This window comes from Typopeltis vanoorti, chromosome 24 (assembly GCF_054136105.1).
Source record: "Typopeltis vanoorti isolate ZY-2024b chromosome 24, IOZ_Tvanoo_1.0, whole genome shotgun sequence".
NCBI lineage: Eukaryota > Metazoa > Arthropoda > Arachnida > Uropygi > Thelyphonidae > Typopeltis > Typopeltis vanoorti.
In genome coordinates this window covers 66,162,134-66,190,104 of record NC_143572.1, presented here as the reverse complement: position 1 = coordinate 66,190,104, position 27,971 = coordinate 66,162,134, and the positions used below count along the sequence as shown (strand labels likewise).

The 27,971-nt window shown below is 36.3% G+C and overlaps 1 protein-coding gene across 1 annotated transcript in view; it reads right to left on the bottom strand.

Moving 5' to 3' along the window:
• The window catches only part of LOC150093360 (stromelysin-2-like), a 61,930-nt gene that overhangs the window by 13,863 nt on the left and 20,096 nt on the right, over positions 1-27,971 (bottom strand). The window contains exons 4-9 of the mRNA XM_090413929.1: positions 26,736-26,940; positions 26,387-26,545; positions 26,089-26,238; positions 23,501-23,637; positions 10,987-11,128; positions 2,634-2,815 (exon numbers count right to left, since the gene is read on the bottom strand). Of these exons, the coding sequence (XP_090270055.1) occupies positions 2,634-2,815; positions 10,987-11,128; positions 23,501-23,637; positions 26,089-26,238; positions 26,387-26,545; positions 26,736-26,940 (975 nt within the window). The remainder of the gene's footprint in view (positions 1-2,633; positions 2,816-10,986; positions 11,129-23,500; positions 23,638-26,088; positions 26,239-26,386; positions 26,546-26,735; positions 26,941-27,971) is intronic.

Sequence of the window (27,971 nt, the reverse complement as noted above, 5' to 3'; positions counted from 1 at the left end):
GTGTTTAAAAAAAAATCTGTGGCATGTTCCAATTTCCAGCCACGAATAATAAAGATGTGAAAGTAAAATAAAGAACTTTTATTATTAAAAGACCAGAAGATAAATGATAAAATATACAAAGAGCCAACAAGTTTCACTAGCCACTGTCTAGCATTTTCAAGGCTGAACTGGTGTGAAAACAAATGCATTAAGTTACATTTAAAACATACACTTTAGTAACTGTTTTGAAATAGAGCCTTAAGGTCTATTTCAAAAGAAGCAGATGTACAGAGAGAACTGTCACTAATAGCTAACACTCTATCTCTTAATGGATACCCTGCTAACATTTTAAACAAATGGCTATTTAAAGACAACCACCAACAACATGTTACGGTGCCCCAATATGTGTCCACAGCTGTCATTCCATATATTAATTCAGTTTCCACAAAATTGGCGAGAATGTTAAAAGCTCATAACATCAGAGTGCTTTTTAAACCAACTACCATGATCAGACAAATCTTAAGATCACCCAAAGATGAGGTACCTTTCTTCAAATGTCCTGGAGTATATGAAATTCCATGCACGTGTAGCCTTTCTTACATTGGTCAGACTTCTAGAAGTTTTGAAATAAGACAGAAGGAACATGTGGGAGATGTCAATCATAATAGAATCATCACATCTGGTTTAGCTCATCATTTCTCAACATCAACTCACATCATAGATTGGAAAAACAGTTGCCTTACATCGAGAATGACTACAGACACAGAACTTTAAAAGAAGCAGCTGTGGCTATGCACAGGCAATAATTTAAATAGAAATCAAGGTATTATTCTTAAAGACATGGAAAAATCTCATCATCTCTCTCAGTTCAACAGAACTACAATATGCAAAAAACTACACAACACGTGGTCATGTACCAGATTCTGACTGAAGCATTCAAACACATGCACTCCATCAAACACGAATGATCAAATGTAATGGCCTAACATATACTAAAGTGTATCCTTTCTTTTAGGGTTACACGGTGATCAGCATTCATTTTAAAAATTTTTATGGAACTTACAGTTGATGATGTAACTCAGCTTGTTCTGTATACTTATGTACGCTCCAGATGATGATCTTGATGTGAAGATTGAAACGTCAGGATAATAAAAAAGTTTTTTAACACGGTTGTAAATTGCATAAAAATTTTTAAAATGAATACTAAAGTGTATGTTTTAAATGTAACTTAATGCATTTGTTTTCACACCAGTTCAGCCTTGAAAATGCCAGACAGTGGCTAGTGAAACTTGTTGGCTCTTTGTATATTTTATCATTTATCTTCTGGTCTTTTAATAATAAAAGTTCTTTATTTTAATACATCAGACCGTGAAAGTAAGTTTATTTCATGGTAAGTGACATGTCTGAAGGTATGCTGCTACACAGTTTAGGGAAAGATAGATCTGACAGGAATAGAGAACTAAAGCAGTCTGTCTGTTGTGACCTTTGGGAGTACATGGAAGTCTAATAATAATTTATTTATCATAAGTGCTCATCCACAGTCTTGCATATGTATGTTTGTGTGTGGGAACATGCATATATAACACACACACACACACACAGAGATGTAAAGAATGCCATTTACTTCCATAGCACCAGGCTTCCTGGAGAAAGACCATTATAAGTTCAAATGTAGTCACTAAACTTTTTCTTGGCATGACCAGGGGCATGCCAAGGGTATTTATTGCCCAGATGCAAACTTTTATCGGCCGCCCCTAATACTGCATTGTATAATCCAAATTAGATTAGCTACATAAAATGCCACCCTATCAATGTTGCCGCCAGAGTGCGGTGCACCCCCTTACATCCTCGGGTTGGCACAGCCCTGGGCATGACCAAACACAGTTTTACTTCCAAGAAAATCTAGTCATTAACCCTACATTTCAAAAACTGACTATAAAACTTATATTATTGCAGACAGTAATACAAGTATTAGGATTTAGAGCCATGGGATGGCAGTAGTTTGTCTGTTGTCCTTCCTCTCCTAAAAGCCTTGTTTCACTGATAGTTTGAGCTCACTTTCATTGAAAGCTGAAGGATGGAAACTAGCTACTCATCTGTTTTCAAAGAGTTCATTGGGACTAAAAGAGCTCCACTTAATCCCTATTGAGAGTAAGAGGTGTTACATAATTTATCTTTATATACAGTATATGCCAGCCTGCTTTGTTTCTTAACCAGTATGGTGTGGATTCAAATTCTAATGTGCATATTTATGAATGTCTTCAGGAGGAAAGTGACTTAGCACCCATATGAAACCACCACCTAGTTATTGGTGGACTACATTGTCTTCAAAAATTTCCACAAACTCACGATATTCATGTATAATATATTTACAACTTTAGTGGGTGGGATTCACATAAAAGGGAAAAAAAAAGTAATCTACCAAGAGTATATATGATATGACTTCTGTATTGACTGATGACTAATTTCACTGTATGTTACTTGCTAAGTAAATGACTCAGTTTTTTAATCCTAAGATGGGAAAAGTTTCATCTAGACTTTTTCCAGACAGGACAGATTTATCAGAAACAAGCAGTGAGATGTTTCTCCACTTGCAAGTGCTCTCATAATAAATTATTTATAAAATTAAAGAAGCATGTATATATAAAACATACCTCAAAAGTCCTATCATTGAAGCGGTAGTAATTTCTTCCTTTAAAGAAATAGGTACGACTATTTTCCCACATGAAAGCAGCATCTATATTGTTTGGAATACCTTTCCAATTTTTAATAGGTCGAGGATATCGATCACTTACTGGTGGCTCGCTGCGACTATCATATCTCCAGTATTTATCATCTATAAGAAAGTTTTTCTTCCATTAACAGTAGAAATTTGAATAGTAAATATAATAAATACACAACTATATACCTTATAATATAACACACACACATATTGGACAGCAATGAATTTTTTTGTCACCTCAGATACATATGAAGAAATGGAATTTATGCAATAAACATGTTAAATAAAAGATAACAGTAACTGTATAGTACATTAGTATTTTGGGTGGACTAATTTTTTTTTTTTTTCATCATCAGACTTCTATGGAGTCGAGAAGCTCATTGCGGGAGGTCCCGCTGTTGTAGACATGGCTGATCATACTGTGCCTTAAACACATTCACTGTCTCCACACTCACCACTCTCTCTCTCACAATGCATTCCAATTGCCCATCACTCTCCAAGTAAAAACATCTCTGCTCACATCCTCCTTATACAGCTTCCAAGATGCCCTTTTCCCTCTCTCTCCATTCTATAAGACACTCATCCACATTAATCTTGTAGTAACCCTTACCAACTTATGTCTCAATCATATCTTGCCCTCATTTAAAATTTGGCCCAATGTAAGATATATTAAATAAGTACATCAAAGCAGATGCACCACATTCCCTTAACTATAACATCAAGTTTATTCAATTCCTCATGTTCCTCCTGCTCACTCACAATCACTTTCTTCCTCCTCCCTACCCACTTAAGTTCTGCATGATGTAACATTCATAAGAATGAAATTCCTTTTTTCACCTACTCACTGAATATCTCTACTACATTCTCTGCAGTGGTTAATCATTCTTCCATTTTCATCAGCCATCATAGTCCTTTGATAATTATTTAGTTTATTCTTTGTTTTCTTGTAATCCAGAAATACTACTCTGTGATTAAACAACAAACTTTTTCAAACTAACTTCAGGCATGAAGGACTTACCATAGAGTGACTTATTGAATCTCCAAGAATGGAGTTTGATAACACAGGATATTGTTTGGACCTAGGCCTCTTCTGGTCCTACTTTTTTATGGGACCATAGTATGTTGAACTTTTTTTTTCAGTGCAAAATTAGAAAAAAAAAATTGTTTAACATCAGTGTAGTTGTCTCACACTGGGCATTGAAATTCATTTTTCACCTAAAATCATTCATAAACATCCATATCTATTGCAGCATTCAAACTTGCAGTTTCATGCCAAGTGTAAGAGCCCACTTGGCATCAAAAATCTTCTACCATCTAAAAACTTTTAACTCACAAAAATTCATCCCATAATAACACCCAAACCCAGAGTTTGTTGGTTGGAAAGTGATCAACATTCACTTAGTGAAGAAGGTACAGAAGTATATGCTCTATGCTACAAGATGCCATTCATTGATTCATCTAAAAAAAAAAGCTTGAAGAGTGTTCTGCTGCAAAATGGTAATAGTTTTACTTTTGTCCTAGATTTAATGTTCTTCTTATTAAAAAGACTTATGAAAATCTTGAATTTCTCAATAAAATTAAATAGAAAGAATGTGAATAGTGATTTAAAATTTCTCTGTGTACTTTTTTTAAGCAGCCGTGTGGTTAGACAAAAAAAAAAGTGGCCAAAGAGAGAGAAATCTGTAATCCGGGCAAAAAATCCCCCATATAAGTTTAGTGGATCCGCATTAAATTCACGTACCTCAATTTCGTATTAATTTTATATCACTCTGACCCATAAAAGGTTTATTATAAACCTATAATACACTGATACTATGGGTAGACTAAGAATTTTCCCCCTTTTTTTTTTATTAATTTTATATATTTTCTATATTTTGTAATTATTTTTAGTCTGGAAATCCTGTTTTCCAGATATGAAACTTTTTGAAGCTTCAATAAGTGTGGGAGTGGTCTCACAATGGACAATAAAATTCATTCCCAACTAAAGACGCTCACAAACATCCATGCCCATGGTGGGATTCAAAGTCATAGCCTGTTGGTTGGAGAGTGATCACATATGCTAACCACTCAGCCAACCAGTCCAGTTAATGAAGTAGTCTATCTTTCCTGAAAATTTCCAAGTATTTCACTATCAAGCTTGAAGGATTTAATTTTTGTGTGTCATCCATAAGAAAATTAACTGTAGATTGAATGGTTTCAAATAACACTGCCAACAAATGAAAAATAAACATGGACTGGTTTCAAAAATAGTAAATCTTTGGAACAGCCAAGATCTGGTATGTAGAAAATTCATCTGAACAATAATCAGTCAAAGACAATTTATAGAAAATTGTCTTCTAGACCTGGGAGTTGCACAATGGTGTGACAAGTAAGAGAATGATATTTGTTTGAATGGAGAATGGTTGGAGCATGAAATGCATTGCCTGAGAATGTGGTGATTATATTTCAGGAGTAGTATGATAGACTTTGTACTATTCTATGCTGGCCTTGCACACTGAAGACTATACCTCTATGTTGGTCCTGATTTAGTGGTAATGAACTGATTTTTTAAATTTGAAACAATCACATATGGGATGCTTAATGGTCAAAGCTGTATAACTGAGAGGAGACCTCCACATAGCCTTTAAAGGAATGCAGAGAACCAACCAGGTCTTCTAGCCTAATCCCCAAATCCCACCTTCTCGTGATGCATGTTGTCGGGTTTTAATAAAATTAGTTTAATCCTTTATCCAAGTGTGAGCAAACAAAGTTTGCACCTGAAAGTATCTTCAGGACTGGGGTAAGGTGGTACAACACCAGGGCAACTCGTTGCAAAGGTGGAGCTAGCTACCAACACTCCTATCTCAGTATCTCCCATAATACAAAACACATCTCCTTGCAGATATGTCTAATGTTATGCATTAAGGGAAGGGCCACTATCCAGACTAGTTTCGTCCTTTATTGAGGTCTCTTCAGTGGGAGCCAGGCCCAAGTGGAGATACCAGGCAGAAGCATTAGCAGGTCATCTCTACCTATAGGAGTTGCCAAATGGTGTGCCACCCTTTTTTAATAAATTACTCTGGATTTAGAGAAAGATGTTGATATATCCGCAAGGAAATGTGTTTTGCATTATGGGAGATACTGAGATAGGAGTGTTGGTAGCTTGCTCCACCTTTGCAACGAGTTGCCCTGGTGTTGTACCACCTTACCCCAGTCCTGAAGATACTTTCAGGTGCAAACTTTGTTTGCTCACACTTGGATAAAGGATTAAACTAATTTTATTATACTCTAACCAAGTGAAAAATAAACTTTCAACGTGTTGTCAGGTATCCAAGGATGGGCTGACAATTTGGGATTTAGCTGACCAAATTGTATTCTTATTCACTTAAACCACAATATAAAATGATGCCACAACATGACAGAATTTCATGCTGTCTCTGGGGGGGGGGATTTCCTGGTTAAACAAGACCCCCCCTCCAATTGTTTTCGCCAAAGAACCAGGGCAAACAGCGAAAAGTCAGCTACTGGAACAAATCCCGAAACACACCCCAACTCAACGTTGCCAGAGCTCAAGATACTATCAACATAATAGGGGTGACTGAAACAAAAAAGTCAAAAACTCATGAGATCTTTCTGAGCAATACATACAAAATGTTATATTCAAGCAATGACAGTCAAGGAAAAGAAGGAATAGCCATAGCATTCAATAGTAAATACGAGGCTAATCTTCTTGAATGGCAGGCAATATCAAGTAGAGTGATGTGGGCAAATATCAGAATAGGGAACTGGACAATGAGACTCATTTGTGGCTATGGTCCCACAGAAGGTTCTACTAAGGTAAAAGTGGAGAAATTTTTTGAGGCTTTAGAGAAAGCAACTGACATTGTGAAAAAGGAAAAGTTGGTCCTTGTTGGGGATCTAAATAGCAGAGTAGGAATTGACTGTCAGACATACAAAAATATTTTCAGAAAATTTGGAGAAAAGAGCAAAGCTAATAATAATATCAAATACCTGTTAGATTTCTGCTCAGGACATGGGACTGGTTATTACTAACACAATGTTCCAACATAAAAATGTGCACAAATTCACATTTAGAGAAGAGGCAAGGAATAAGAAAAGTCTCATTGACTATGTTATTGTTGATAGTGATGTTTTCTCCTTGGTGCAGGACACTAGAGTGTACAGAGGATTTGAAATTGGAAGTGATCACCATATAGTCTTGAGCAGGATAAAATTGAATTTCATATTGAAAAGAAGAATCTATGAAAGTAAAGTTTTAAAGTGAATAAAAGTTGAGCAGCTCCCAGATATGAAATGTAGACTAAAATACATAAACTTTATTCAAGAAAAAATGAAAGAGTTTGAGAACAGGAACCAAACCTTAGAGCGTCAGTGGCAAATCCCGAAGAAAACATTGAGTCATTCAGCCAGAGAGAAATGTGGTAAGGTTTTCTGCAAGGATAGGAAAATCAGAACCCCTATGGTGGAGACAGGAAATTAAAAAGGCAGTGAAGGGAAAAAAGAACACATATCAAAATTTCCTGGCAAATAAGTCAGCTTGTGCTCTTAGAGAATAAGAGACAAATGTAAGAAAGCTAAACACTGTGTAAAATTAACTAAACAAAAGTCATGGGAAGACTTTGGTAAGAACATAGAAAATAAATATCAAGAAGGTGGCAAAATATTCTGGAGGTTGTTGAAAAAGCTTAGAAATGGAGGAAAGACTGCTGTAAAAGGAATTAGAGATGATAAAAGTAACATGAAAACTGGAGAAAAAGATATCCTTAATGTATGGAGTAATTACTTCAAAAATTTGCTAAATGGAACAAGCAGTGACAGCATAGTAGGGGAGACAAGAGATCTGGGGTTGATGATTGATAGAAACCTGAAGTTTAGGGGACATATTGCAAAGGTGGTGAAGGTAACACAGAGGATTGCTGCTATTATGAGAAGGACACTGACCTGCAGAGATAAGAGGGTTATCATTCCGTTGTATAAGTCTCTGATCAGACCACACTTGGACTATTGTTCTCAGATTTGGTCCCCAGGATTTGAAGGGGATAAATTAACTGTGGAAATGATACAAAGACGGATGACAAAGATGGTTTCAGGACTGTACAAGGATAGTTATGAGGATCGGCTGAGAGAATGTGGACTGCAGAGTTTGGTGGATAGAAGGAGAGGTGATATGATTGAGACTTTTAAACTGTTGAGAGGTGGTTACAGGATTGACACTGGGGAGTTCTTTCGCTTGGTTGATCAGCGGGAAGGAGTGATGACAAGAGGCCATCCCTGGAAGTTACGAAAGGAAACTGTGAGCAAGAGGATAAGGAGTGGTTTCTTTGTGTGGAGGGTGGTTGAGCCGTGGAATGCATTGCCTGATGGAGTGGTGGGAGCGAGAACGGTCAGTGAGTTTAAAGAGTGGTATGATAGACTTTGTGTTTCTCAGGGGGGGGACCTCCCCTCAGTGAGTCTTGACAGACTTTATGTCTTAGGAAGGACCTCCCTCGATGAGTCTTTTGACTCCTTGGAGGCCTGAATAATAATAATAATAATAATAATAATAGTAGTAAAAAACACTGAACAGGCATGCAATCAGGAATACATATCCATACTTGAAGTACAAAAAAAAGCTATCAAAAGCCTAAAATGTGGGGTAGATGATATTTGACCTGAAGTGCTGGCCAAATATCATCAAGCATGGAGGTATAAAAGTCTTACAGTGACTCCACTGCATAATTCAGAAGGATGAATTCCAGATGATTGCAGTAGAGCTCTCTTAGTACCCATAAAACTAAATGTGAGAATTACAGAGGTATTTCCCTACTGAATGTTCCTGGTAAGATTTATGCAAGTATACTTGAGAAATGGTCAAGAAGGATTGTGGAAGGGAAGCTTGGTGAAGAACAAGCTGGATTCAGGCCAAATAGAGGCTGTCAGGATCAGATTTTCACTTTACGACAAATAGTTGAGAAATCATGAGAATATAACAAAGATCTGTATTTAAGTTTTGTAGATTTGGAAAAGGCATATGACAAGGTACCAAGATAAAAGCTAATCAAAATGCTACAGTTGTATGTCAATGAGACACTATATCAAACAATACTTAGTCTTTATTTTAGTTGTAAGGCAGCAGTTAGAATTGAAGGAAGTACAGGAAGGTGGTTTGACGTCAAATCTGGTGTTAGACAAGGATGTACATTATCCCCTCTGTTATTCATTATCTATATGGATCACATTATGAAGGAAAGTGGTATTAAATCTGATATCGAAATTTGGAGATGTTAATCTCAGCCCTTTACTTTATGCAGATGATGTTATACTTCGAAATAAATCTGCTAGAAGTCTGCAAGATTCCCTGATTAAATGACCTGAATAACTGTTGTATTAGATATGGTATAAAAGTCAACAATAACTAGACAAAGGCAATGAAAATATGAGAAAGATTAAAGGCATGAACAGATGGCATTAATGGCAATATTGTATTAAAAACCAAGATATCATGAAAGAACTTGACATTGTTAGCAGAGCTAATCTCAGGTGGTATGGTCACTTAAACAGAATGGGAGAGGAATGATTAGCAAAACAAGTGTTCTCTGCCAAGTTAGCAGGAAAAAGACCCAGAGGAAGACCAAGATATACATGGATTGATATAACAAAAAGTGCCTTAGAAGATAGAAATATAAGATCTGATAATGTTGGAGTGTTGACAGGTAACAGATTGATTTGAAGGAAAATTGTAGATAGGAAGTTAGTAATGATGTAGGTTTTTCATGTTGTACTATCATATTCTGTACACCCATTAAGGGTACATGTCAGAGGAATTTGATGACAATGACCTTATATTTAAAATTTTTTATTTATTGAATTGGTCTTGTGTGTGCAAGCGTGTGCATGCACACACTTGCAAATTGCCTCTCAAAGAATTTCCAAATCCTGGTTTCAAAACCATTGTAGTTTAAATTTGTGTTTAAAGCATTTAAAGAATTAAATTAATATGAGTTAATAAGTTCTAATATGAGCTTTAGCTTAGTTTTTTGCATTCTCATTTAAAGTACGTAATTTTTTGTGAATGCTCATGCAAAATGAAGATTGCACCACTACGATGTAAAAACTTCAAAGGAGGTATAAAGAGTGCCTGAATACAGTCATGATTATAGATTACTTTTGTGCTTATAAATATATATAAAAAAAGGAATCTACAATATTTACTTTAAAAAAGTTGATTCTAAATAATAATTTATTTTATATGAAACATTCTCAGATTTCTCTTCTTAATCTAACTTAACACATCTTTGCTTCAAAAGGCTAAACATGTAAATCATCTCAGGATACGATGTAAACATATCACATCCGTAGCCTTTTCAGCCTCCAAAATATGCTTTGATTACACTAATTACTCAGCCAACCAGGCTGGCTTACTGCAAATGAGACTAGGTGAGCTGTCTTCATATTTTCGACATAGAGGCTACTCAGCAGAAAACAGACTTAACAAATACCAGTATTACACCTAGTGTCCATAAATTAAGAAACAAAAGAGAAAAATCACAGATGGAAAAATGGTATTATTATGTGATATCATAAAAAGCAGAGTGATATGAAATGTTTATATTAAATGATTATGATAAGGTTGATTATGGAATAATAACACTTTTATAAAGAAAATATTTGTTTAACACATGCAAAATTTTCAGCACTGTTTTGTAGCATTGTCAGTGCATACATGTGAAAAGAGATAACAGATTAGATTAGAATACCACTTGAAATGAAAGTACAATATGATATTCACTGCAGAAGAATAACTCCATCTATAATTATTAAAATTCAAAGAAATAAATTTTGAGAATATTAACTCACTAGACTTAGGATGACTTCCCATATTTGGAAAAGTTTAAGGCGGGCATTCCAATTTTGGGAAGTCATCTATGAAATACTCTTCGTTCCTGTATCTAATGAATTATTATTTTTAAAATTTACTTCTTTAAATTCTAATAGTTGTAGATGGAGTTATCCTCCTGCAATTAATATCATATATTGTCACATACACTTAGATTTCAAGTGTTATTGTAATTTATTTATCTCTTTTCTTATATAAGTATTCATTGACCATAGTTACTAAACATAGCCGAAAATTTATATATTAAACAAATATTTTCCATACATAAGTGTTATTATTCATAATTAATATTTCATTATAATTGCCATATACCGGCTTAAACATAACAATGCATTAATGGTAATTTTGAGATTGCCGTCAACAATGTTATAATACTGTTGCTATATATTTATATTATCTATATTTTTACCTTTAAAGAAGTAAGTTTTTCCATTTCCACTCCATACAAAAGCAGCATCAATTCTGTCTGGAATACCTTCAAATCCTACACTTGAAAGTTTTGGGTATCCAGGAACTTTCTCTTTGTTCTTAAATCTCCAGTATCTACCACCCTAGAAAAGTCAAATGTATTATTGATTAAAAAAAAAAAAAAGTTTTTGCTTTGATTTTTCTTCATTAGAACAGCAGTCAGCAATCCACTGACTTGACTTCATGTGACCTATGAGGCCACCTTATGAAGCCTATAAAATGCTTTTTTTTTTACATGCTGAAATGCAGCTAGCATGAAACTGAAGGTTAGTTTTCTTAATTTTAATATTTAATATAATTTCTTTTTGTTTTATTTCTGTATATGCTAGGTTCAGTTCAAAAGCAGATGTTATATGAAGTCAATTTTAACCTGCAAGCTGTGGGTTCAAATTCTTCTCTAGTCTATTAGATGGATAATCTTCATTATGCAATGCACATTAAGCGACTACCCTGCTTATTACTGGAGGCATTAAAAAGTACTTTCTATAGGAATCAAAGTATGTTTCTTTTCTAGAGCAGTATCATTCCACCATTTAAGTAATACATACTCAGGTGTCTATGTACAATCTTTAGTCGGTTAAGCTATTGTGAAGCAAAAAATAATAATAATAACAATAATAGCTAGTCTTTTAGTCCCAATTATGAAGCCAGATGTGAATATGACATCAAACAATTAAAAATAGAAAATAAAGGGCTGACAACCTTTGCCATAGAACATAGTCTGTTATCAAAGAAAGATCCAACATCATTTCAAAGCCGAATGAATATATGCAGATCCACTATTTTTTGATGGGTATGTAGATTTTTTGATAACCAAAAAACGAATGTGACAAAATATAACTGACATTAGCTTTAATAAGTCATGATAATATAGACAGTTGAACTGATTAGTTTCATCACATTTGCTAGTGACTTCTTCTGGGTTTGTAAGAACAAACAAACAATATATATATATACACACACCCTCTGTCCAAAAAGAAGCTGAACTTTTTGAAAATAGAACAAGCTAGTGGTGCCACCTGTTGCATCTTTTTGTTGTCGAAAGCGGCAACCTTCATTAGTGTTGTGTCAACTACTTATGACATTTGTTTCATTAGAAACCGAGTTATAGTGCCAAGAGTGACAGCGTGTTTTGACAAATGGTTGGAAAATGAGTTTCATATAGAGAGCTGCGATTGACTTTTGTGTTAAACTTGGTAAAAGTTTTACCGAAACACATCAAATGCTTCAAAAAAGCATACGGTGATGAATGCTTATCCTGTACTCGAGTTTACGAGTGATTTAAGCGATTTCAAAGTATTCGCCACATTCACCTGATTTAGCACCCTGTGAATTCTTTCTCTTCCCCTGACTTCATTTGCCGATGAAAGGAAAGCGATACAACATTATTGAAAACGTTCAAGCGGCAGTAACTATGACCCTCAACAATATCCCAAAAACTGATATAAAAAAAACTCATTTAACGAATTAACTGACTGTGCCAAACGCTATATCGAAGCTGAGGGAGAGTATATTGATTGAAATAAATGATTTGAATAATGTAAGGCTAGAGATTTTGGAGTTATGATAGATAGAAAGTTGAAGTTCAAATGTTCACAGGACAAAAATTTCAAATACAGCTCAGAGGATAATTGCAGTATGGACTTCTGTGTATAGATTTGGTCTCTGGCTTCCAAAGGGATGAAGAAGCTGTGGAAAAGCTTCAAAGATGATATTGGGATTATGGAATTTAGATTACAGGGATAGATTGAGAGTATGTGGACAAAGTGGGGGAGGTGATAGTATCCGTGAAAGTTAAGTTTGTGTGCAGTTAAGAAAGGCATAAGAGATAGATTTTTCTCACATAGAGCTCTGAGTCTTGAAGTGAATTCTGAAGGCTGCTTTTGTCTGTATGCAAGATAAAAAGAAAAAAAACGAGTTTCCAGGAGAAAATATCCTGCTACTGCAGTATGAGATTGTCTAACTCACCTTCAAATGAAAAAAACTAAATAAAGATTCCTCTCGTAACAAAGAGAATCAGACTTAGATGTGGAAAAGCTGAACTTTTTCAAATATTCATGATATTTCAAATATTCCAATCGAAGGGTGTAATATACTGTCATTCTTCCAGTTGCACCTTGGAGGTGCTTATAATATGATATTGCCATTGATGCCATCTGTTCATTCCATTAAACTTTCTCAGAGTACTGATATCTAATCTCATATCCAATAGTGCATCTAACAACTTATGTGAAGAAAATCTGGCAACAGAACAAAGGAGTGGAAAGAAGGTAAAATTGTTCCACTTCACATAAGGGATCATGATATTTCAAATTATGGGTTATACATTGGCCCAAATAACAAGTTGGTAATTTAGACTCACAAGATTAAATAACAGATTAGTGACAGATGAATAGGAGAGTGGCTGTCTGATAAGTCAGTGAGTTATTAATATGTGCAGATCATCAGTAGGGAGTCATGGTAAGTTTTGAGTCCATTATTGCTTGACTTGAGTGTTAATGTTATTAGAAGATATCAAATGAGGATATGCAGAAGATTTAAAGTTGGAGACGGGAGTAAAATTCTTAAGATTCTAAAAAGTGGGCAGTCAAAGTCCTCTTGGGCAAGTCACAAGACTTAACTGCCAAAGGTTTTGAAATCTGGAAGGCAGAATATATAACGGTGTCCAAAACCTAAGGAAGAACGTTATTTCTGAAGATTACAACTGCAAATATTCAGATGAATAGCTTGTGGCAGTTTGTATAACTGACGATTTTGAGTAGAAAGCGGGTAGTAAAATTTTCAAATCGCAAACGAAGGGTTATATGGTAGCACTCAACAGCATAAAAGGCAAAAGGCTGCACTAAGCGAATTGTGTTTTAAGGAGGCTCCTTTTGTGAAGGAATAAAGTTGCAAACTTAGATGTCTTGTAACGTCTTGAAGACATCACTAGATGATTTCGCATGGTGATTTTTGATTTTGGAATCTCACATAGCATTGTACCCAGGCTCTGGGCAGCATTTCAAATCAATGGAATGTGTTTTCAGATTTTTATTAAGAGATGGCCCTGCTCTACCATGGAGCATGAAGACAGATTTTTGGTTATAACAGCAAAATGTAATTGACACACCACGGCAGGTCAGCTTGCAAGTCATCTTCATTCAGCCATATCTTCACAAGCTGTGATAAGTAGGCTTATATGCCCAAAGGCCTGTAGTCTGTGTCCCTTTATCCACAGCTCATTGCAGAGCAAGTTTTCAGTGTTGTTGTATCCATAAAAATTGGACAAGACACCAGCCTGTAATATTACGTAGTTTTGTTTGCTTTTCGTATCTTAGTGTGTCTGTTTATTTTTGGTGTTTCGATTATTAATTCGATAAGATACGATAGCACATGGCTCCGGTAAGAAGAAAAATGGTGGCTAGTAATAATGGTTCGCCATCTTTGTTCAATAACGGTAACATAAAGAAGATTATTCAGTGTACTATCTGCGAAATGTATGCGTTGCGGAGAGCAGTTGGAGTATGCTTAGATGATGATAGTGGAGTGAATGTGTGCAGATAATGTAAGAAAAATGAGGAATTAAAGTGTTTTTCTGGTCATGAGTGATATTTTTGTCAAATTTCAGAATGTAGAAAATAGCGATATGATAAGAAATTGCGAGGTTGTACCAGAGAGCTGTGAGGGTGTGAATGTAGAAAGTGTGAATGAAGGTATTAATACAGAGCAAATTAATGATTCAACAGATAATAAAAAAAGATGAGATAGATGCAATGAGTGAGATTGCACTGTTGAGCGGAGCAATACATAGAGTAAAGCAGCAGCTGGAGCGTATGCACAAATGTCTACCGAGTGTACCAGCCAATAAAAAAAAGTATGATAGGAAAAATAAGAGTATGATTGTGAATGTAAACAAAATGAAGGAGCAAGTGCTGTATGGAGATTCGTTAGTACGAAGTGTGATAGTAGAGAATTTGACAAAATGGTACCAACCTGGTGCGACCATTAAGGACGTAAGTGAGTCTATTAGGGAGCAAAAGCAAAGAGTGAAAGAAATGATAGTGGTGGCAGGTACGAATGACTTGAAAGGAGATAAAATGGAAATGATAGAGGACCTGAATGAATTGTTTGAGGTAGCAAAAGAAAAGAGTGAGAGAGTTAGGATGATTAGTTTTTTTGCCACGGTATGACAGTGAAGAGTTTAGGAGGGCCATAATTGCAAATGACTTTATGCATGGGTTATGCATGACGAGTGGTGTGGAATCTGTGGCTGTGTGGAGCGAGTTCGATGGGCGAAAGGATCTATATAAGGTGGACGGTTTGCATTTGAATGGATTCGGTGTAAGGAGACTTGAAAAAGTGTTGTTGAATGAAGTAGATGTGCAGAATCAGGGAAACTAGATTTATTAAGGGGTGGGGGAAGTAGATATGCAGACCATAGGGAGGCAGTTGAGTGTATGAATGAGTATAATATGCCCGAGCGAATAAGGACAACAAATCAGAATGGGATAGTTAGTATAAGGCATCAAGGTAGGGATGGGACTAACGGAGGTCTGCAATTCATGTATACTAATGCTAGGAGTATTAGGAACAAGAAGGAAGAATTTTTGGCCTTGATTGGCACTTCCAGACCACAGGTTTGTCAGTCAACCATGCATTAGTAAAACATGGTTGACTGAAGATGATATAGCTAGTGGGATTGAATGTGAGGGGTATAGTGTGTTCAGGAATGACAAGGAGAATAAAATGGGGGGGAGGAGTATTATTGATGATAGCTGATGAGCTGCAGCCAAGGAGAATAGAAGTTGAATTGCAGGATAGAGAAAAGAGCACATTTGAGGCCATTTGGTGTGAGATTGAGGCTAGCAGAACAAAATATACAATTGGGTACTGCTATAGACCAGGTGATGAAAAAGAATGCGGAGATAGTATGCATAAGCAAATAGAAGAAATGAGTGGAAGGAGGGTAATTATTATGGGACATTTCAACTATGATAGCATTGATTGGAGTGAGGAGAGGACACATGGGAGGAAGGAATTGGATTTTATGCGGTTATTAAGGGATAACTATCTGCGACAGCATGTAATGGAAAATACTAGAGGTCAGGGAGTGCTTGACCTAGTAATTGCATCTAAGGATTTGACTAACGAATATGACCACATTGCCACCAATCAGTGAGAGTGATCATAGGGTCTTAACTTGGGAGGTGGCTAAAGGTGTGGAATTTTCAATTAAGACAGGGTACATGTGGAATTATCGGGCTGGAAAGTATGACAAGCTTAGGAGTTTGATTGGTTCAGTGCCATGGCATGTACAACTGCAAGGACTAGAAGTTGATAGTGCATGGGAGGCAGTTAAGAAGTGTTTGCATGGAGCAATGGCTGACTGTATACCTAGAGTCCGAATAATAAATCAAGTAGGGATTAAATGGATGAATAACACCATTAAGCTTGAGCTGCAAAAAAAGAAACAACTGTGGAGGGAATTTAAGGAGAAAGGTGACCTGCAGGCACATGAACGGTATAAAGCCCAAGCCAGAAGGGTAACAAGTGTGGTAAGAAAAGCAAAAGCAGAGTATGAAAGAACATTAGCTATGCAGACTAAAGAGAATCCCAAACAGTTTTTTCGATATGTTGCAAGTAAAAGAAAAAATGTATATGGCAGAATGATTTTAAAGAATGCCGATGGTAAGGGGATAACCGAATCAGTTGATATAGTAGAATTACTGAGTGAGCACTTTGCAAGAGTATATCATCCTGGTGGTGACATTGCAGAAATGGAAAAACCAACAGCTTATATGGGAATTGTGGTGAATGAAGTGGAGGTGAATAGTCTATTACAAAACCTCAATGTCAATTCATCTGCGGGATTGGATGGTATACCAGCTTGTGTCGTACGAGAAGCGGCTAAAGAATTGTCAGTGCCTTTGACCATTTTGTTTCATTTGAATCTCAGGTCTGGGTTAGTCCCAAGGGGGTGGAAAGAGGGGAAAATAGTTCCACTGCATAAAGGAGGTTCCAAGACTGCTGTTGAAAATTACCAGCCAATCAGCATATCAGGAATCATTGTCAAGGTCTTAGAGAAATTAGTCAAGGAAAGAATACAGGATTGGATAGATGAAAATGGGATATTGTATGGAGGACAACATGGTTTTGTGAAGGGTAGATCATGTCTCAGTAACTTGCTCACGTTTTATAACCCAGTGACCACTGAACTGGTAATGGGTTTACAGTGATTCTACTGGACCTTGCTAAGGCCTTTGACAGGATACCACATGAAATTCTAATCAGTAAACTGCAGCATATGGGGATGGATAGAGGGTTGGTGAGATGGATAGGAGGGTGGTTGATGGAGAGATATCAGAGAGTAGTTTATTCAGGAGTAGAGTCCAAAAGACGGCATAACTAGTGGTGTGTCGCAGGGTTCTGTTCTTGGATCGCTACTTTTCAATTTGTTCATTAACGATATAAGAAAGGATCTGAGAGGAAGTGTTCACTTGTTTGCTGATGATGCAAAGTTGGGTAGAGCAATAGTGAGTGCACAGGATGTCATTTGCAAGATGATTTGGATAGTTTGGAGGACTGGGCTAAGGAAAATGGATGTCAATTTAATGTGGCAAAGCGTAAGATTATGCATTTTGGGGTGAAAAGATTAGCAGCAGTATATCACATTGGTGGAACCATATTCCAGGAGATTGATGAGGCTAGGGATTTGGGAGTGTTGGTGGATAGGGGGTTGAAATTTAGGATGCGCATTGCAAAAGTGCTAAATCAGCTCATCAAATCACTTGGTTGCTGAAAAATACTTTAACAAGCAGAGACAAACAGGTTATTGTTCCTCTGTATCGAGCCTTGATAAGACCCCACTAGACTACTGTGCCCAGATATGGGCACCAGGGTTTCTTCTCGATGGAGAGGATCCAGAGACGAGTGACCAAGGAGAGGGCGCTAGTGGGTCAAGCGCTACGGACGTGTTTTGAAGAGCTCCTGATTCAGATAAGTTTTACTAGGAATAATTAAGTATATATGCGTAATTGTTTAAGTAAGAGCGGCTGTAAACGTTGTACGCTACCGATATTATTAGTGTGGGGTTTTTTTCCTTGCTTAAACTAAATACGAAAACGTTAATATTAGACCTAGTAACCTGCAGAGAAAAAAAAAAAAATGGCGGCGGCATTGTCATTCCATGATTTTAATTTGGATTTCAGTCGGTTCGTTAAGTGTGAGGTCTGTTATATGTATTCCTTCGATTACATAAATGATTTGGGGATGTTTAGTGTGGATGAAAGAAGGGTGTGTGCGAAATGTGACCTGAACGAGAAATTGATGAATGCGAATATGAAGGTGATGACAGAAAGTGCTAGTACCGATTGTGTCGCGAGTGCACGTTTGAAAGAGAACGATGGTGAGAAAGACAGGCGAAAAAATGTTAAAAAAAAAAAAAAAAAAGAAAAAGAGCGATTTGACAACCATAACGGATGTTAAAAGGGACGAAAGTGAGGCGGAAAGAAACGAAATTGAGAGAACGAATGAAAGTAGAAATTGCGTGATGCAGAAATCGCAAGTAAAAAAAATCGAAAGAATGAATGATAGCGAAAAAAGAATGATTGATGGCAAAAGTTGGACGCATGTTGGAATGAAAGTACTGAACCAAAGAAAGATGAATGACAGTAAAAGTGAGAAGAATGATAGCGAAAGTTGGACGCATGTTAGTCCGAAAGTACGGAAACAAAGAAAGATATGTGAGAGTGAAAGTGAGAAGAATGATAGTGAAAGTTGGACGTATGTTGGACCGAAAGTACGGAAACAAAGAAGGATGAATGAGAGGGAAAGTGAGAAGAGGGGGTTGAGAGTTAGAAAGTTAGAAAGATTTAATGATAGAGTGAACGTGTCGCGAGGTTCGGAAGGTGAATTGGATTGGATGAAGCAAGAAATGAAATGGATGCGGAATGAAATTAAGAGAATTCAGGTCAAAACTATTAAAATAAATCATGATGGCATGAAAGAGTTAACAAAAGATGAGCGAGTGGCGTTGTATGGCGACTCCATTATTAAAGGTGTGCTAGAGGATAAAATGCACAAGGTATGTTTTCCAGGCGGTAAAATGAGTAGAGTGATTGAGGCATTGAATATGAGGCGGGAACGAGCAAAAGAGTTAATTGTATTAATTGGTACAAATGATTTGAGAGAGAACAAAGAGCATGTCAAAATGAATGTCAGGAGACTACTTGGAAAGATAAAGGAGAATAGTGTGACAGGAAGGGTGGTCAGTGTGTTGCCTAGGTATGATTGTGGTGAAATGAGGCGGAGAGCAAGGATTATGAATGATTCTGGCTGAAATGTGTGAGGAGATGGGAGTACAGTTTGTTAATGTGTGGAATGAATTTGAGGGACAAAGTGAGCTGTATGGATGCGATGGACTGCATTTGAGTGGTTATGGTGTGGTTATGGGTGGTGTGGTTGAGTGGTTATGGGAGCGATGGACTGCATTTGAGTGGTTATGGTGTGAGTCGCTTGGAGAGACTGCTGCTGGAAAGTGGAGAAGTGAATAGAGAGAATGAATCAGATCGAGAGGGGGAGTGATGTGGAAGAGCAGGAGAGTAAGACAGGAGAGATTGAAGGAGTGGAAATGAATGGGGAAGTGAGTGGTATGAGTATAGAAAATGAGAGAATGGGTGTCCAAGAGGAGCAGGGAAACGGCGAGGCTCAGGGTGGACAGGGATACACAGCGTGAGAAAGGTGGATGCTCCAAGAGGAGGTGAGAGCATGTGTAGGCAGGAAAGTATTGGGATGATCAGGGATCAAAAGGAAACAGATGGAATTGCAAAGGGTTCTAAAATGAAGAAGCAGAAAGGGAAATGGCCCCAGTCCAGCATGGAGAGATCACATCGAGTGAGTGGTATCAGTGGAACTAGCTGTAGATCCAGAAATGAGTTGTTGTGTTTGTATACCAATGCTAGAAGTATAAGAAACAAGGCGGATGAAATGGTTGCACTAATTGCGTCTGTGCACCCAGAGATTGTGGGAATAAGTGAGACATGGTTAGATGAGGATGACATCCTGACAGGAATAGAGATGGAAAGGTATGATGTGTTTCGTGAGGATAGAAGGGGTAAAAAGGGAGGGGGAGTGCTATTGATGATAGAGAAAGAGTTATGTCCATACAAGGTAGAGATGCAAGAGGGAAATGGGGCCAGTGGTTTTGAGGCAGTATGGTGTGAGATAGAGGTGAATAGAATCAAATACTTGGTGGGATGTTGTTATAGACCTGGTAATGTGGATGGTGGTGATAGTGAAATGTATAGTCAAATAAGCCAAGCAAATAAGAAAAGGGTGATCATTATGGGTGATTTTAATTATGGCAATATAGACTGGAATGAAGAGATAGCAACTGGAAGTAAAGAAAATGAGTTTCTTTTTTTCAGGCAGGTTTTTTTCGTGCAGAGTTGTGAATGATTGGAATGCCTTGCCTGAGAGTGTGGTGTCTGCAAGGAGTTTGAATGTGTTTAAGACCCGGTATGATGAGATGTGTGTGTGAGATAAAATGACCTCCTAGATGAGTCTTTGACTCCATGAGGTCTTGTTTAAAATAATAATAATAATAATAATAATAGCAGGACTATGGAATGAACCTTATGTGAACATGTTGAAGATTTGTGGGCTGCAGAAATTGGTTGATAGGCGGAAAAGGGGTGATATGATTGAGACATTCAAATTACTGAAGGGTTTCTATAAGATTAATTCAGAAGATATTTTTGAGAATAGGACTGGTAGTGGGAGGACTAAGGGCCATCCATGGAAGCTTGGTAAGAGTGTGGTTAGCAAGGGTGTTAGAGCTAGGTTTTTTACTTGGAGAGTGGTGAATGAGTGGAATAAGCTGCCAGAGTCTGTTGTGGGTGCCATGACTGTAAATGAGTTCAAGGTGAAGTATGATAGATACTGTGTGAATGTTGAATAGTTGTTCTTGACATGATGTTGGGCCTCCCTCGATGAGTCTAAGGACTCCTTGAAGCTGCCCGTAATAATAAAGAATTTGAAGTTGGCTTAGAGATACGAATCACACTATAAAGTGCAATCGGGTCTCTTTTTATGCGTATCTTTTATATGCGGTGCATATTTCATGCAAATTTGAGGTTTCCCCTTTGTACATAATGAACAATGTGTTGCAGGACATTCTGGCATAACGTGTAAGCAGTGAGTTTCAGTGAAGTTTAATTTTGTATGTGAGTAACTGTTTGTCATTTCATTATCATAAGTCTAATATTTATTTTAAAGATTTAATTTGGCCTAATGGAGAAAAAAATACCAAATAAAAACAATTTCTTTGGAAATGAAAATTGGAATTTTAGATCGCTTAGCAAAAAGAGGGATCTACGACAATTGGTAAACATTTTAATTTAGGCGAATCTACTATAAGAGCAATTAAAAAGAATGCAGTTGCAATAAGAAAATCTGTCATTTCTGGTGCAAAACTAAGTGCCAAACTATCATCGTACTCAAGAGATGCTTTATTCGAAAAAACAGAATGAGCACTCGTAATTTGGATTAAAGAATTAACTCAAAGGAGAATTCCTATAAGTGGTTATTTAATTAAACAAAAAGCTCTTCGGTTTTATGAACAGATGAAGCAATTGGAGCCATCTACTTCTGCTTCCCAGGCTGATAAAGAATTTTCAGCTAGCAAGGGATGGCTAACTGGGTTTTTAAAAAGGAATGCACTTCATAATGTGAAGATTACAGGCAATGTTGCAGCAGCAGATGAAGAAGCAGCCAAAAATTTTCAAGAGAAGTTAGCCAAAATTATTGAAGATGGTGGATATTATCCCGATCAAGTGTTTAACGCTGACGAAGCAGGATTGTTTTGGAAGAAAATGCCTAGTCGAACTTGCTTTGCATAGTCTGAGAAAAAAGGTGGGTTTAAAGCAAGCAAAGATCGAGTAACGTTAATTTGTAGCAATGCTTCAGGGGGATCGAATGTTGAAACCCTTCCTAGTAAATCGATCTCTAAGACCATGTGCTCTGAAAGACAAAGATCTAAAACAGCTGTGGTACATGGGATGGCTAATACAGCCTGGGTAACAACTGCTGTATTTACTGAATGGTTCAATAATTGTGCTTTGTACCAGAAGTGGAAACATATATGAAGCAAAAAGTTCTCTATTTTAATGTTTTATTAATTATTGACAATGCACCACATTTAGAACACCCAAATGTGCAGGTAGTGTTTTTTTTTTTTTTTTTACAAGCATTATTCAGCTATTAGATCAAGGCATAATTGCTACTTTCAAAAATATTTTAAATCATGTTGCATCTGCTATCGCTGAAATAAGACCACAAACTTTAAATGCCTGCTGGAAAGCAGCTTGGCCTGGATGTGTGGCAAACAGTGCAACCATTCAAACATGTACATTATCAGCTGAAATCATTACTTTGGCACATGAAATTGGTGAAGAAGGTTTTGATACATTTATCCAGCATGATGTGGACGAATTGCTAGTGGATAATGCCTTAAGTGACGATGATATTATTGGATATCGTCGAAGATCCAGAAAACGATAGTGAAGCGGAAGAAAAACCTGTTCTCCTCACTGCAAATATAATTTGAGAAGGTCTTGATCTGTGCAATAAATTGGAAAATCATTTTCTTGTTAATAACACAAATTTTGAATGAGCTTTTAAATTCCAACGTGAGCTGAAGAACTGTATGAATGGATATCGCAAGCTGTATAAAAAATTAGTAAAATCATCGCAAAGTTTAATCACTGATTACATTGTCAGAAGAAAAAAATCAGCACAGAAGGAGGGTGAAGCTAATTCTGTGAAGAATCATTGCCTTTACCATACAGATCTCATGCACTGACTATCTCTTCTGGTGATGAAAGTGATTTCGCACCAGTTCGCAAATGTTGCCGAATATTGTCGAACGTTGCCGAAAACGTAAAAAAAAAACGTTACTTTTCTATAAAATTAAATGAATACAGCTTTAAAACAAACTTAGGCATTCTTATTTTCCTGAATTTTTATAAACTTTTTTTTATACGATTTTAGGTTTATTTTAATTCATTGCTACAGTTTTATGGGGTTTTAGAAAATTATGGAACATATCCCTAATTTTTCAACGTAAGTTAGGTCTTTTTTGTGCGATTTTTTATATGCGGTTTTCTGTGAAACATATCTACCGCATAAAAAGAGACCCAACTGTATTTATAATTTCTTTATAAAAGAATAACAGCTACCAGAGTCCTATTTTGCTAATATCCCTTACTAAGAATTATTTTTAGACCAAAAAACAATATGTATGTATGATTGCTATGAATATTATTGCCTTATAAGTGGTCCTTAGTTAAGAAACAGAATAACAATACATCCTGCCCACATGATTTTATATGTGCCATTGCACAGTGGAAGCATATTATTGTTTAGAACAAGAAACTATTTCATAGAAAGGAAGAAAATGTCTATAATCATTCATTTACCTTGAAAAAGAAAGTTTTGCCATCCATCCATGTTAATGCAGCATCTAAGTCACCAGGAAGTCCATCCCAATCATCAGAAATTTTTCTTGGGTATCCATCTGCAATTCCATCAGACTTTATTCGCCAATAGAAATCTCCTAAAAATAAATTTGAAATTTCTTTTTTAATTACAGATACAAACAAGTGCAATGAAAAAAAAAATTGTGTGTGTGTGCAATGCACTGCTCAACAAAATTAACAGAGCAAAATGTTTTTCATGAATATTTTATTTTTAACAGTCTCCCAAGGTGAATATTTGATATAATAGGCATTCTAGCATGCAAATTCTGATTATCCAACAGAAATTGATATACCACTCAACAGGTATACACAATGCAATACTCTTGCCTATAAAAATGCAGGTCATGACCACATCACTTCATCCTCATTTTTTGAAGTGGTATGTTGGACTAATGCATCACAAAGTGTTGTCTTGGCACTATGGATGCAGGTTCATGAGACGAAACCATTACATGAAGAGCTGGCTATAGTCCCTTAAGAGCTACATGAACCAGAAAGCATTGCTATCTCTGCAGAAAATGATTTCTGACCGTCTTACACAGTTTACAGGGATGGCCCTTTGTCTATATTCCTTCTTATTGTTCTACCATATATGAAAAATCTGTTCAGTGTCAGTCTGGTAAGTACCTCTCAGCAGCTTCAATGTCTCAATCATATCATTACTGTAAATTTCATGCCTGCAGCCTAGATATAATTTTCATTGTCTGTCTTTGTATTCTCTGTAAAGTTACTTCATTTCCTTAAAATACAAACTATCATCAAACAACAGCAACCACATCACAGTACACTGTTGGTTACTTTACTGTTTCAAGTTACTGTCTCCCCATACACAACTCACCGATATCTATCAGCCAACCATACCTATGTTGATTCCCCTCAATTTCAATGCAATCTGTCATGTAATATTCTATCAAAAATAAATGTACTAACACAACTTAAAAAAATTAGTGTATCCATGTTCAGTGCAGTTTCACCACATGAAATATAACTAGATTACTAAAACAACACTATCCATTAACAAATCCTTACTAACCCATGCATTAATTCCTTGTATTCTGATAATGATACCTCTCCAACTCCATCACTATCCATGAAACAAACTAATCAATAGTTCAACAAAAACTGTTTTGGATCCTATTTATGCAATGGCATTCTCTTCCACTCCTCAAGAACTTTGCATGTTGCTAGACTTTCTACAGCAAAGTCAAAATCACTGTTACTTCTTTTGCACATTCCATGTGTTGAGGCTTATGTGCTGTGAAGAATTCATGTGGGAGGTTTAATGGAATATTATCAGCACTGAGAAAGGATTAAAACTAATTTTAATGCTTCCAATATTTCATCTCAGTCACAGACATCTTTAGGGATTTCAAATAACTTTTTGTACCAACACACAAGTACAATACAATGATAGTAAAACAAGTGAGTGAAACTCGAGTCCTATCTAGGTGGTGCGCCCTCTATGGGCATTTGGAGGTGGCCTAGAATGTAAAGAGCGATCTGTGATAATTAATGTTTCCCAAATTTTGGGAAGTTTTATGCAACCATATTTGTTTGAATTAGGTTGATTCCTGAGTGCAGATGCAGATTCAAAAAACAGTCTTTCTTTTTTTGAATTTAATTTCACTAAAATTTTTTGACTTTAGTTACACTCACTTGTTTTACTTATCATTGTATTGTATTTGTGTGTTGTTACAAAAAGTTATTTGTAATGCCTGAAGATGTCTCTGTGACTGAGACGAAATATTGGAAGCATTAAAATTAGTTTTAATCCTTTCTCAGTGCTGATAATATTCATTAAACCTCCAACCTGAATTTTGCACATTCCCTTAATACATCTGGCAGTATCCAATTCAAAGGAAATTATGATAAATGAAGCTACAATAATTTAATCTATAATCAACTCAGAAAATCTTTCTACAGATATATGATCCAGTTTAGCAGCTTTCAGTGCCCTATCTTCCCCACTGCTCTAACTTATGCAGTATATTATCTGTTACTGTCATCATCCAGTCATCCATTTCCAGCATCACCTTCCTTTTAACTAGCCACATCACTAAAAAAAAAAAAAAAATCTTTCCCAGGATTGTACTTAACTTATTCAGCCTACTTTTCATGTTCCCTTATCATACCTTGCCTTTTCTTAACTGTGTTTTACAATTCCCTTGGAACTAATGACTATTTTCCTTCTTTTATATCTCCTCTCCAATATCTTTCTCTGCAATTCCTATCTAATATCATTATTCATTCACTTTACACCTATTCCATCAATCCTTCGAAGTCTAGTGGTCACAACTGCTTTCATATGGTCCTGAACTATTAAATGCCACTGATCTATTTTCTATCTAACAAAATAAATTTTTTTTTTTAAATATAAAATTAATATTTTTTATTAAAAAAATTATTTTTTTTTCTATATATGACTTTCACAAATATACTCTCCCAGAGAGGGATTCAAATCCAGAACTAATAAGTGAACATGATTACATTGACCATACAGGCTAATATAATGTATACAAATTACAAACCTTTAAAAACATATGTGTTGCCATCCTCTGTCCGGGTGACTGCATCAATTGCAGCATCTTGACACAAGTCTGGAGCATCAGATGTGTCTGGAGTTGGCTGTGGCAACTTAGGAGTAGCACTGGTGGTGGTGGGGACTTCTCCAGCTATACCTGTGGATAGAAATTGAGCTATAAGAGTTTTTGCTTAAAGAACTGATTCCTAGAATTAATACAATATCTGAACATTTGGTTTCAGATTTATAAGTTGAATGTCCAAAATGTTTATGCATATTTCTGAACTAAATTTCAAAATTCTTACCATATAAAGACTGGATAGCTTTAATATCATCTTCATCAAGCTTAAAGTTTGGCTCATAACGTCTGTACATAGGAGCCATGACTGCAGATTTGACATCTGAATGTGATAATCCTAAAGAATGACCAAATTCATGTGCTGCTACCTGGAAGAGGTTTGTTCCTGTCAAAATATAATAAAAGTGATCAGCATGTGCATGTTGGCATTTTTATGTATACCATTAAATGCATTGCTTATACTAAAGTATATGAAGTAATGCAAAGGCAACTTTGGCAAGGAGAATTATATTAATGAGTAAGTTAGACTGCATACTCATCTTTGTATGCAGCCTAAATTGATAAATGCTTTTTACCTTGAGAAGTTCCAACAGTCCACTTTTCCTCATCGTCAAAATGTGCATCACCACCATATTGTGGGAAAAAAGCATGAGCTAAAGTTTTCCCTGGTCCATCAAATGCTTCTCCGTCTCCATGTTCACCTTCTTCAAAACGTATGTCAATATGCACTCGTCCTCCTTTCTTCACAGTGAAGTTTAATGGTGTTACTTCACTCCACACCTACAAAGAATGAAATAGTGCTATCAGCATTAAATGAAAATTATGATGAAAATTTTAAATTATTGAATCATTTTCTTAATAATGCAAGGAATTCTGAGATAAAATTATAGATATACATAACAGAACAATGTAGATAGGAGAGAATTTTTCATAGTAATCCAGCCAGGTAACCACCATCAAGTGATTACCTGGTGGTGGCCAGGTATATGAGAACTTCTGTGAGGAAAGGATATGTGTAGAATTACACGGTTGGTGATTGTGAAATGCTCAGAAGATAGTTTGCAGCTGTATCATGGAATGAGAAGTTGGCAAAAAAGAGGTCAGTGCTAGGTGCTATTATTGAGCTGTCTAGCAAAAGCATTATCTAAAATGTATTCCAGGGGTCAGAAGATTCAATAAGGCAGTTGTGAAATGGATGAATAAAGAGGTTGCACATGCAACCTGAAGGTAGAAGGCATTGTGGAGAGGGGCATGAGATGAATGGTAATAATTAGTTGCACGAAGAATACAAAGAACAGACAAGAAAGGTGACTGCTTGATTTGTAAGGATTACAAAAGTACAATATGAGCAGCACTTAGCTGATGAGGCCAATAAAGTTCCAGGGAGATCCTTCAGTATGTAGCTGATAAAAAAATTATAGTTGACATTAAATGCAGAGGATATACAGTATGTTGACAAAAGTATTTGGACACTATGTGCCATGCAAATTTCAGATCCTACCACATGCAAATATTCAGGGAGTGTGCACAAGTCTGATTATAAAAGGTGGGATGTGTTGCATGTTTTGTAGTCGATGTCAAGATAACATATGCAGCTGAATGGGCAGACTTCCAACGTGGGATGGTAGTGGGGTGTCACATCTTTCTGCACATGATATTGCCATCTTCTCAATATACCGAAATCCACCGTTGCTTATGTCATTCGAAGATGAAAAATTGATGGTGCCACCACAGCAGGAAAATGCCCTGAGAGCTCACTGACCGGGATCGATGAGATCTATCTCAGAATGTTCGAGCATCCTGCACATTAT